This window comes from Schistocerca americana, chromosome 2, assembly GCF_021461395.2.
Source record: "Schistocerca americana isolate TAMUIC-IGC-003095 chromosome 2, iqSchAmer2.1, whole genome shotgun sequence".
NCBI classification, from domain to species: Eukaryota; Metazoa; Arthropoda; class Insecta; order Orthoptera; family Acrididae; genus Schistocerca; species Schistocerca americana.
Window position 1 is genome coordinate 1,024,546,070 of NC_060120.1, and position 12,033 is coordinate 1,024,558,102.

At 37.5% G+C, this 12,033-nt stretch overlaps 1 protein-coding gene across 1 annotated transcript in view; it reads right to left on the reverse strand.

Moving 5' to 3' along the window:
• Nucleotides 1-216: 216 nt before the first annotated feature.
• LOC124594642 (dehydrogenase/reductase SDR family member 11-like) overlaps nucleotides 217-12,033 on the reverse strand; it is a 58,781-nt gene continuing 46,964 nt past the window's right edge. Inside the window, exon 5 of the mRNA XM_047133010.1 lies at nucleotides 217-426. Coding sequence (XP_046988966.1) covers nucleotides 217-426 — 210 coding nt within the window. The remainder of the gene's footprint in view (nucleotides 427-12,033) is intronic.

The following is a 12,033-nucleotide window of genomic DNA, read 5'->3' on the forward strand; positions in this document are numbered from 1 at the left end:
GCACATGGTCATATATCAAACGAAAACTAATACGTCGTTACACCACACCGTGGCGACCTTAGAAACAGGACTTGTGTGCAACTAAGGCACACAGGTACGAAACAAAGCATCAAGAGTCCTTCGGAAGTCAACGCGAGTTTCTTGGAGCCTTCACCAGCCAGCGGCGACTTCGCGGGTGTGGGCATCTGACGGAGTGCAGCCAAGCAGCCCAGTACGTCAGCTGCGGGGCGTTCCTCCGGCTGGTATTAGAGGTGTTGCTGAGGGCTTCGCCTGTCTACGGCGGTGCCGGGCGTGGTTGCAGCTAGCGACGTTTCCGGTGTTCGACTCAGCGTCCTGCCGGTTGCGGAAGCGGGGTCGCAGCATCTCAGCGGCTGCATCGACGGCTGTTACATCTGCAGCCCATAGCAGCACACTAATCATCGAGAACTACAAATTACAATATTAGTGTCCGGTGAGTTTGTTTCAAGTTGGAAGTGGAGTGTTGTACATAGGAAGTGTGCTTTTACAGGATTGTTGATTACAAGTCTGCGTGTGTAAATAGTTAATATCTTACAATAATGTCGGGAAGTGAAATGTCAGACGAAGAGCAATCTATGTCCGATAGGAGCATGAGAGCCCTTTTTAGGGCGATCGCTAAATTAAAACAATCTAACGAGGAATCTACTGCTAGATTAAAAGAGGAACTAAAACAGGAATTAAAACAGTCTAACGAAGAATCTACTGCTAAATTAAAACAGTCTAACGACGAATCGACGGCTAGATTAAAAGAGGAACTTAAAGGGGAGCTAACAAAATCGACAGACAGGTTACAGGAACATCTTAATGAAACCAGTCGAGAATTAAGTGATAAAATAGAGGCTTCTAAAGTTGAAATGCAGGAAAAACTAGTAGGACTTAGTAATAAGATTGCTGATAATTGTAAAAGGTTAGAAGAACATATCCAGGAATCGCGCGAGGAAAAAGCTCGCATGCGACACGATATTACTGACTTATCCGAGAGACTAGATAGTGTCAATATCTTAGTTGTAAATGAAATACAGAAAAATAACGATATGTTACGAGATGAATTTTCTATGCAAACAGAAACTGTTCGCAGAGAATTATTGAAATCTATTAAAGAGGTCTCTACCAAACCTGTAGAGATTTCTTCAATAGATAATGTAGAATTAGAGACATTAACTCATCAAGTAGAAAAGGACCATACCGAAATCGAAAACATGAAATTTTTAATTACTGAAATATGCAGAAATCTTGAGACTGCCAAAGATAATAACATTGATGAAGGTACAGAGCGTTCACATCGTGAGCACAGTGAAGAATCGATATTAGCTAATCGAGTATCCAATACAGAAATGCGGATACAGGAAATTACTAAACGGTTATCGGAATTAGATAATAACGAGAACATTTCAGGTAGCAGAGGTAATAACATAATCAGAGACAACAGTCGCATCGAATTTGCTAGCTCGGACGACAACAATATGAATAAAGCAATCACGGCAAGCCAATCCGATGCAACTCCGTCTCTGCAATCTAAACAAAATCCGACTATTTCTCTCGCAGAATGTCTGGATGACATAACGACAAATTCAAATGTAGCAAGTCGATTTCCTGTATTTAAACCAGGAGGCGAACTTCACCCTATAATCTTTATAAAAGCTTTTGAAACATCATTATCTCCTAAATGGAGTAATGAAAAACGCATTCAATTTGTAATAGGACATTTAGAAGCAAAAGCTGCGGAATGGGCAGTACTGCATAGAAATGAATTCAGGGATTGGGATGATTTTGTTAAGCAGTTTAAACAAAATTATTGGTCAAGAGGAAAACAACAACACTTAACTTTAGAGTTGTTAGACCCTCCTCCATATTCTAAACGGTGGGGAGGTTATAGGAATTATTTTGAATGGCATTTAAACCGTGCTAAATTAATTGAAGAACCAATTATTGAAAGTCATTTAATACGAGTCCTAATTAGTAGGTTACCGTATTACGTAAAGGAAAGAATGATAGAAAGAGAATGGTCACAGCCGTGCGAATTGTTAGGATATTTAGAGCAGTTAGATATACTTAATAGAGAAAGGGAAGACGAGAAGTTTAGATTTGGTAGAAATGACAATCCTCGAAATAATAATAATAATTCAGAACCACGAAAAGCTAATAACAACAATCATAGCCGGTTCTGTTATATAAAACGTCAATCTAAAGATAAAGAGAGCCAACAAAATCGTGGTAATAACTCTAAAGTGCGGAAATTATACAATAACGATCATGAGATAAATCATCCTCAAGTAATTAATGAAGGTCAAGTGGTAGGTGACGTCATCATAGAAAGTTCGGAAAACTAGTGAAGTCCTTTAGTACGGGTCAACTAAAGGGAACTATTGGTCAAGATTATACAAGACCCAATTGCAATTTATCATTAAGCTGCCAAAAGGACGGTGACTGGCAACAAGATTTACTTCAGGAAGACAATCAGATAAGGGAGAATGTAACTTATAAACCCGTTATTAAAGGTTATATTAAAGATACCGAAGTAAATATTATAGTTGATTCGGGTAGCGAAGTAAGTATTTTATCCAAAGAATTATTTCAGCTTAAAAGGAAATATTGGAATTTCCCGACTTTACCTGTAACTGGGGTGAAAATTATAGGAGTTACTGGTAAAAGAAGTCAAAATATTACTGAAGAAGTTTATGTAACTTTTGAAATTGCTAAACAATTAATTGCTCACTCTGTACTCGTCGTAGCCAACTTAAATGTGGCCATAATTTTAGGTATAGATTGGCTGTGTAAATATAAAGCTATATTAGATTTTAAAGATTCTTCCTTAACCATCCATAAGGAGGCATGTACTTTTAAAGTGAGGTTCTCTAATAGTCAAGTACCTGAAAATTGCTACGAATCCTTACAGATTAGGTACGCACCGACCATGAATCTATTAACAGATTGTAGTGATCTTGGGTATGCAGTATACCAATGTCAGGCTAGTAATAGTATCGAAACCGAAGTGAAAGAAAAATGTTTATCTACGAATTGTCTATCCGAGCAAGAAAAGGAAGAGTTGGAATCTTTGATGTTAGAATTTAGAGCCGTCTTCTCAGATGAACCGGGGAGAATTAAAGATTACGTTTGTAAACTTAAGATTAAAGATAAAAAACCATTCTTTAAGAAACCTTATCCCATTCCAGTGCAATTCAAAGAATCGGCTAGTAGAGAAATAAATAAGATGCTAGAGCAAAACATTATCGAACGATCATGTAGCGCTTTTAACAGTCCGTTGTGGGTAGTTAAGAAAGCCACTGGTGGGGTACGACTAGTTCTGGATGCCCGGGAATTAAATAAAATTATAGAGATGGAAAGAGACAGACCTATTCCTATGGAGGACGAACTTCTTAAGATTGCTGGTTCTCGTTATATGAGTACAATGGATTTAACCGCCGGCTACCATCAAGTAATATTACACCCGGATTCACGGCAATATACGGCTTTTCTTTTTGAAGGCAGATCATATCAGTTCCAAGTTTTACCTTTTGGACTTAATATATCAGTGTCAACTTTCATTAGGGCATTAGATTCTGCTTTGGGTCAGCAATTGTTACAAAAGATTATTTTATATGTAGATGATATTTTGGTAGCTACTAAAACGTGGGAAGAACACGTAACGATATTACGGGAATTGTTTAACCGTTTAATTGACAGAAGAATTACTTTAAAATTATCTAAGTCTTACTTCGGAAAGGAGGAAGTGAGATTTTTGGGGCATATAGTGGACAGTAAAGGTATTAGGCCAGACCCAGCACGTATTGAAGCTATTGCTCGATGCCCGAGTCCTAGAAATCGGAAACAATTGAAATCATTCTTAGGAATGGTAGGATTTCTGAGAAGATTTCTTCCGGGGCAGGATATTATTAATCCTAAATTACTAGATTTATTGAAAGAGAAGTCAGTATGGCTCTGGGGACAAGAGGAAGAGGAAGTTTTTAATAAGATAAAAGGAGCGTTAACCAAAGCCAAAATGTTATACCACCCAGATTTCAATCAGGACTTTTGTATGTGTACGGATGCCTCTGATTATGGTGTGTCTTGTGTAATATTCCAAGTTGATCTGACCAATGAAGAGGGATTATATCGGCCTATTGGATTCGCTAGTCGAACCTTAAATAAACATGAAAGAAATTATTTCGTATCCGAGAAGGAAGCTCTCGCAGTGGTATGGGGTTTTCAACGATTTAGAGGATTATTAATGGGAAGAAAAACAATTGTATATACTGATCATCAGGCTTTAATCTTTTTGAACAATTGCCGGTTACTTCACCGTAGGCTATTACGTTGGGTATTATGCTTGCAAGAATTTCAGTACGAAATTAGGTATATAAAAGGATCTCAGAATGTAGTTTCAGATGCTTTGTCGAGGCTTCCCGTAGGAATGGAGAATATTAATATTGCAGAAGAACCAGGAACAAATTACCATGTTTATTTCCTTTTAACTAAGGAGAACGAACGTAAGGTTAAACGGATAGTAACTGCTGTTAGATGCAATAAAAGAAATGACGATCAATATAGGGACCTTATACAAAACCTTAATAATGGGGACGAAACAGTTAACACCCGGGGTGTGTGGTTATATTTTAACGACTTGTTGTATTGGAAAGCACAGAGGGAACACCAGAGATGGAAAATCTGCATTCCGAAAACTGTTGTGGACGAGTTAATTACTTATATTCATGAAGGTTACGGGCATTTTGGAATTCATAAATGTATTAAACATCTAATGAAGTATTATTATTTCAAAAATATGTCCCGTATTGTGAGAAGTATTATTAGGGCTTGTGAAACCTGTCAAAAGGTTAAAGTTAATAACAAATCCAAGCGTTATAAATTATATGCTGTAATTCCTCGAGGTTTGTGGGATCTACTGTCATTAGATTTTTTCGGCCCTCTGCCTCGGAGTTCAGGAGGATTAACATATGTGTTTGTTGTAATGGAATGTTGGTCCAAACATGTGAAACTATATACTTTGAAACGAGCGAATACAGCAAGCGTTATACGCTGCCTCACCCGAAATTACTTTGTTAACTGGGGCATTCCTAAACGACTTATGTCTGACAACGGTAGTGCCTTTATTAGTCAAAGATTTCGAGATATGATAAGACAATATGGAATCAAACATATCTTAATTTCGAAATATCACCCTCAAAGTAATTTAGTAGAAAGAGTCATGAAAGAATTAGGACGATTATGTAGAACTTATTGTGCACATAAACATACTCGGTGGGCCAAACTAATGCCTGAATTCGAAAAGATATTAAATGAATTGCCTCACCTAACGACGGGATTATCACCTATAGAAATTTTAGGCAAACGAATTATAGGTGAGCCTTTACTAGCTGCTTTACCTTGGCCACCAGTAAATGAGATACAACAATGCATTCCAGACGAAAAAGTTTGCGAACAGATTGTAAAAAATGCCGAACGGAGAATTAAAAGTTATAATCAACAGGCTATAGAACCCTCATTTCAGGTAGGAGATCTTGTGTTAGTACGATCTCATCCTAAAAGTTCTAAGATCGATAAGGAATGTAGAAAATTCTTCTTTATCTTTGAAGGTCCATATGTTGTACATAAGATTGTACATCCCAAAGCATTACTTCTTATGGAACCTTCATCAGGTGTAATTAAAGGATTATATAGTGTTGATCAAATGAAACCCTTCATTCCTAAATAAGTTAATATTTAGTATATGTTACATACGGAAGAGCGTTCATAGTTTATTCATGTGAAGTTTTTCGTGATAGTTACGTGTTATTTTAAATAAATGACAGAAAGCTTAAACATGTGTTCTACAATAATCTACTGGTACTTCAAAAAGAGAAAGATAACCAAAAGGGGGATTTATATGGAAGAAATTTTGCTCTTAGGTCAAAAGGAACTTTGCATATTTTAAATTTACTCGGATAGTAGGAACCAAAGGGGATGGTTAATAGTTTTAGGGACCATGGGCGTCCAGAGCTATATGGCTCACGAGAACATAGCAGAGTGCCTTTAATAGAGGTTTGTAATAGTGTTAATATAGAACACACCAAATGGGGCTCTCTCGCTTGTTTCTCCTAAATAAATGGCCATTACCCAACAAGGTGTCCGAAGGTAAAGAAAGCCGTGCCGAGATTCTAAAGAAAGTTTTGCTTGATTTCTTCTTGACCTCAGGCATAAATAAGGCATTAGGGAAGAGGATGACGTAAAGTAAATAGTACTATTAGTTATTGTGAGAAACTTATTAGTAATATACATTCTTGAAAAGAATAACTCTAGTGAATAAAGGAAACTGGAACTAATCTATCACAATTTGAACGCTCTGTCATAATGTACAACGTTAAAGAACGTACTAAATTAGTATTTATTAGCAACTATTAACTGAAGAGGAGCAATCTCCCTATATTCGGTTACGAATTACCATAAGAGCACAATTAAGAGTAAATGACAAATAGTCACAACGATATCGTATTAAAAGGATTAAATCTATCTAATAGCAAGGACTCTAGGTTACGTAAAATGTGAGGAAAATGTATTAACAGTTAAATATTGTATATTGAACAGTTTTAATTCCGGTTAAAACCTGACAAACTGAGCTTGTGGGTGGGGTATGTAGTGGGACGAAATTAAGCGTCACCCATCCACCAAAGTCAGCCCAGTTTGCAGGTGACTATAAGTTTAATTTAGTTTTGTTTATGTGTTTTCTTATTATTTGTAATAGATGTGAATTATCTAAAAGTTTTGTATTTTTTTATGTGTTTCATGTACGGAGAGGTCGGCGCAACGAACGGGGACAGCATCTTCGTTGCCGCGACCAGAGAGGAAATTGCTGGCCGCTATACGTCGCGGGTCGACAGCCAAGGAGCAACAGAAGATACTGGAACCGAGTTGTTGCGTCGTGTTTCTAAAAAATTAAAAATGAATTTTTATACTCTTTTTGTACAACAATGACGTCAGATAGAGCTTAATCTTATTGAAATGCTAGTCACTGTCTGTCAACGCTCAAGTTCACATCTGTATGTGTAGGAAGCTAATAAAATAGTGTATGCTACTAAAGTTGAAACACGTGTCTTGAAGATTTATTTATGAAGAGTTATGTGAACGGATTAATAATATATTTGACAAGATTATTGATTCAGACAGCGTTGGCCGAAGCTTTGAATCTAAAAAGTTTATTTAATGTGTGATTCTGATATCGATTAGATCAAGATAACGTGTGTCGATATAATTTTCTGAGGAGAAACAAACGAAATTTAAATTCGAAAAAGTTACGAAAACCAATTGGCCCAAGTGATGTAATTCTCTGCACACGACTCAACTGATGTTTTACAGTTTCGTTCAAGAACCATTCTATGACAATTTAAAAAGAATATGAATCATTTTTGAAGTGGGTTGTAACTGACGTAGGTGACGAAGTCTGCACATGGTCATATATCAAACGAAAACTAATACGTCGTTACACCACACTCTGTCAAACTCTTCACGCGGTATTGTACCTCCCATTTCGTCTTCATCTACATCCTCTTCCATTTCCATAATATTGTCCTCAAGTACATCGCCCTTGTATGGACCCTCTATATACTCCTTCCACCTTTCTGCTTTCTCTTCTTTGCTTGGGTTTCCACCTGAGCTTTTGATATTCATACAAGTGGTTCTCTTTTCTCCAAAGGTCTCTTTAATTTTCCTGTAGGCTATATCTATCTTATCCCTACTGAGATAAGCCTCTACATCCTTACATTTGTCCTCTAGCCATCCCTGCTTAGCCATTTTGCACTTCCTATCGATCTCATTTTTGAGACGTTTGCACACCTTTTTGCCTGCTTCATTTACTCCATTTTTATATTTTCTCCTTTCATCAATTAAATCTAATATATCTTCGGTTAGCCAAGGATTTTTACCAGCCCTCGTCTCTTTACCGACTTGATCCTCTGCTGCCTTCACTACTTCATCCCTCAAAACTGCCTATTCTTCTTCTACTGTATTTCTTTCCCCCATTTCTGTCAGTTGTTCCCTTATGCTCTCCCTGAAACTCTGTACAACCTCTGGTCCTTTCAGTTTATCTGGGTCTCATCTCCTTAAATTCCCACCTTTTTGCAGTTTCTTCAGTTTTAATCTACAGATCATAACCAATAGATTGTGGTCGGAATCCACATCTGCCTCTGGAAATGTTTTACGATTTAAAACCTGGTTCCTAAATCTCTGCCTTACCATTATATAATCTATCTGAAACCTGTCAGTATCTCCAGGCTTCTTCCATGTATACAACTTTCTTTTCTGATTCTTGAACCAAGTGTTAGCTATGATTAAGTTGTGCTTTGTGCAAAATTCTACCAGGCGGCTTCCTCTTTCATTTCTTACCCCCAATCCATATTCACCTACTATGTTTCCTTCTCTCCCTTTTCCTACTGCCGAATTCCAGTCACCCATGACTGTTAAATTTTCGTCTCCCTTCATAATTTGAATAATTTCTTTTATTTCATCATACAATTTCTTCGTCGTCTGCAGAGCTAGTTGGCATATAAACCTGTACTACTGTAGTAGGCGTGGGCTTCGTATCTATCTTGGCCACAACAATACGTTCACCATGCTGTTTGTAGTAGCTTACCTGCATTCCTATTTTCCTATTCATTATTAAACCTACTCCTGCATTACCCCTATTTGATTTTGTGTTTATAATCCTGTAGTGTCCTGACCAGAAGTCTTGTTCCTCCCTCCATCGAACTTCACTAATTCCCACTGTATCTAACTTTAACCTATCCATTTCCCTATTTAAATTTTCTAACCTACCTGCCCGATTAAGGGATCTGACATTCCACGCTCTGATTCGTAGAACGCCAGTTTTCTTTCTCCTGATAACGGCATCCTCTTGAGTAGTCCCCGCCCGGTGATCGGAATTGGGGGACCATTTTACCTCCGGAATATTTTACCCAAGACGACGCCATCATCATTTAACCATACAGTAAAGCTGCATGCCCTCGGGAAAACTTACGGCCGTAGTTTCCCCTTGCTTTCAGCCGTTCGCAGTACCAGCACAGCAAGGCTGTTTTGATTAGTGTTACAAGGCCAGATCAGTCAATCATCCAGACTGGGGGGGGGGGGAGATCAGAATACATCCAGCAAATAACTGGGGCTTAGGTTACAAGTGCTATTGTGAGATGAAGAGTTGTTTTGGCACAGGAAAGAAATTCATGGCGGGCCGCGTCAAACCAGTCAGAAGACTGATGAAAGAAGAAAAGAGAATCTGGTTCGAGGTTGTTGTAGCATGAAGTAACACAGAGAATGAGCTGAGATTCTTTAACTAACTTTACTTTTCGTACGTTGTGGAGATAGAAATCTGTACACATAACGGTGGTCTTTTGAGAAACCTTCATCTGTATCTACACCTACACTCACGTGGCTACTCTGCAAATCACACTAACATGCCTGGCAGAAGAACCACCTTCACAATAATTCTCTATTATTCGACTCTCGAACAGCACGCGGAAATAATAAACACCTATAATGAACACCTACATCTTTCCATACGAGCTCTGATTTCCATTATTTCATTGTGATGATCGTTTCTCCCTATGTAGGTCGGCGTCAGCAAAATATTTTCGCATTTGGCGGAGAAAGATTGTGATTGAAATTTCGTGAGAAGATCCCGCCCCAACGAGAAGGGCTTTTGTTTTGGTGATGTCCTCCATATATCCTGTACCATATCCGTGACAGTGTGTTCCCTATTTCTCGATAATGCAAAACGTGCTGCCCTTCTTTGAACTTTTTCGATGTACTCTGTTAATCCTGTCTGATAAGGATCTCACAGCGCACAGCAGCACTCCGGAAGACGACGGTCAAGCGTGGAGTATGCAGTGTGTTTAGTAGATCTGTTCCCTCTTCTAAGTGTTCTACCAAAAAAACGCCGTCTTTGGTTTACCTTCTCCACAACATATTCTTTGTATTCTTTCCAATTTAAGATGTTTGTAATTGTAATTCCTTGGTATTTAGTTGAATTTACGGTTTTTAAGTTAGATTGATTTATCGTGAAACCGAAGATTAACGAATTCCTTTTAGCAGTCATGTGGATGAACGCACACTTTTCATAATTTAGCGTCAATTGCCGATTACCGGACCAAACAGATATCTTCTGTAAACCGTTTTGCAATTAGTTTTGGTCTTCTGGTGACTTTGCTGGATGGTAAACGACAATATGATCTGCAAACAATCTGTTCAGACTGGTGTTTGCAGACTGTAATGAAATTTACGCGAGCAGTCACATGTTAGGTGGAGAGTGAGAATCTAAAATTCTATTGATAAACGAACTGTACCTGAAGCTACACCAATCAAATTTAGGTCTTTAGATTTCAAATCCGTTGTTTTAAAATAGTCACATATATTTGGGTCTCCCTCTCCCATGCTCCAAATTGCCATGAACCTCTGATTTGCTAAGTTTCAGGTATGGTATTTTTTAAAGACTCATTTAACCAAACAAATACTAAGCTCCTCACAAGCAAGTATTCTGCATTCATACTTCCAAAACATCAGCAGAAAAACACTAATCGGAACAGCCAAAGAATGATCTCATCAAATGTCAATTACAAAATACAACAACTCATATATCAGTTGTTGCTCGTTTTTGAGACATTGGCGCACGGATTTTGAGGAACATAGTATGAAATCACAGGACCATATCACTAACATGGATATGCAGCAGGATCGTTGAACATATATTGTGTTTGAACATTACGAATTGCCTCGAAGAGACTGGTCTACTGGCACACAGTCAACACGGATTTAGAAAACATCGTTGTTTTGAAACACAACTAACTCTTTACTCATACGAAGTATTGAGGGCTATCGACAAGGGATTTCAATTTGATTCCGTATTTCTAGATTCCCAGAAAGTTTTTTACGCCGTACCTCACAAACGGCTTGAAGTTGCAATTACGTGTTCATGGAATATCGTCTCATTTATGTGACTGGATTCGTGATTTCCTGTCAGAAAGTCCACAATTCTGACAACTGAAGTGATTTCTGGCTTTCCCCAACGTAGTGCTATAGGCCCTCTGCTGTTCATTATCTGTATAAACGATGGAGACTTCCACCTGCTTCTTATATAAGTGGGTAACAAATCCAGGCTAATAATAAATTTGCATTATTGGAATGTATTATATGGAATTTCTAAGTTCAAATAATTGTGAATAACGGATTACTTGACAGCGAATTTAGCAAAGCAATAAGCTATATAGAATGAAAAGAAACGAGAAAAATATCTAATACTTGAAGACATTTGTATATTCCAATTCACTTTCATGTAGGAATGATATACTAGTACATGGCAAATGAAATCAGAAAATAATATCCCATAAATCGCAACCAAAGATCACATTCACTAAAAATTGGATATACTGACTGTGGGAACCTCTAAGCACAAATGTATATATGGTGGTGGGAAAGACAAGCAGGCACAAAGAGCTATAAATTTTAATGGACGTAACAAGCATTATATTATAGTCAAAGTAGGTGTTCATACCAAATAATGACAGTAATCCACTGGGCAGTAAACATAAAAGAGATTTTGTAGCCTACAACAAAATAGAAGTGAGGAATTCATTTACATGTATGAAATATACATAAATAAACATGGCCAAACGGAGATCACTCAACTGTAATTTCCTTACTGATCATATGAATGGAAAAATGTTTCAGTGAAGATACAAGTAGATGATAGTGACAGTATATCACTGTACAACTGTAAGGTAAGAGAGTTGTAGGTAAAATCAACAGTGAGTGTACATAGAAAATGTCACTAATCAACCTCCAAAGTTTTATCTGTTCATTCTCTACACGGCTGATTTCCCATTTATATACATAAAGCTGAATTACCACTTTTTTTCAAATTATAGACTGTATAATCAATTCTAGTATATGAATACCATCAGAGGAAATTGCAAAATAATTTGTTTAAAATAACAATTGACTGGTTTTCTATAAATAGTGTCTCTCTTAATTAAAGGGCAC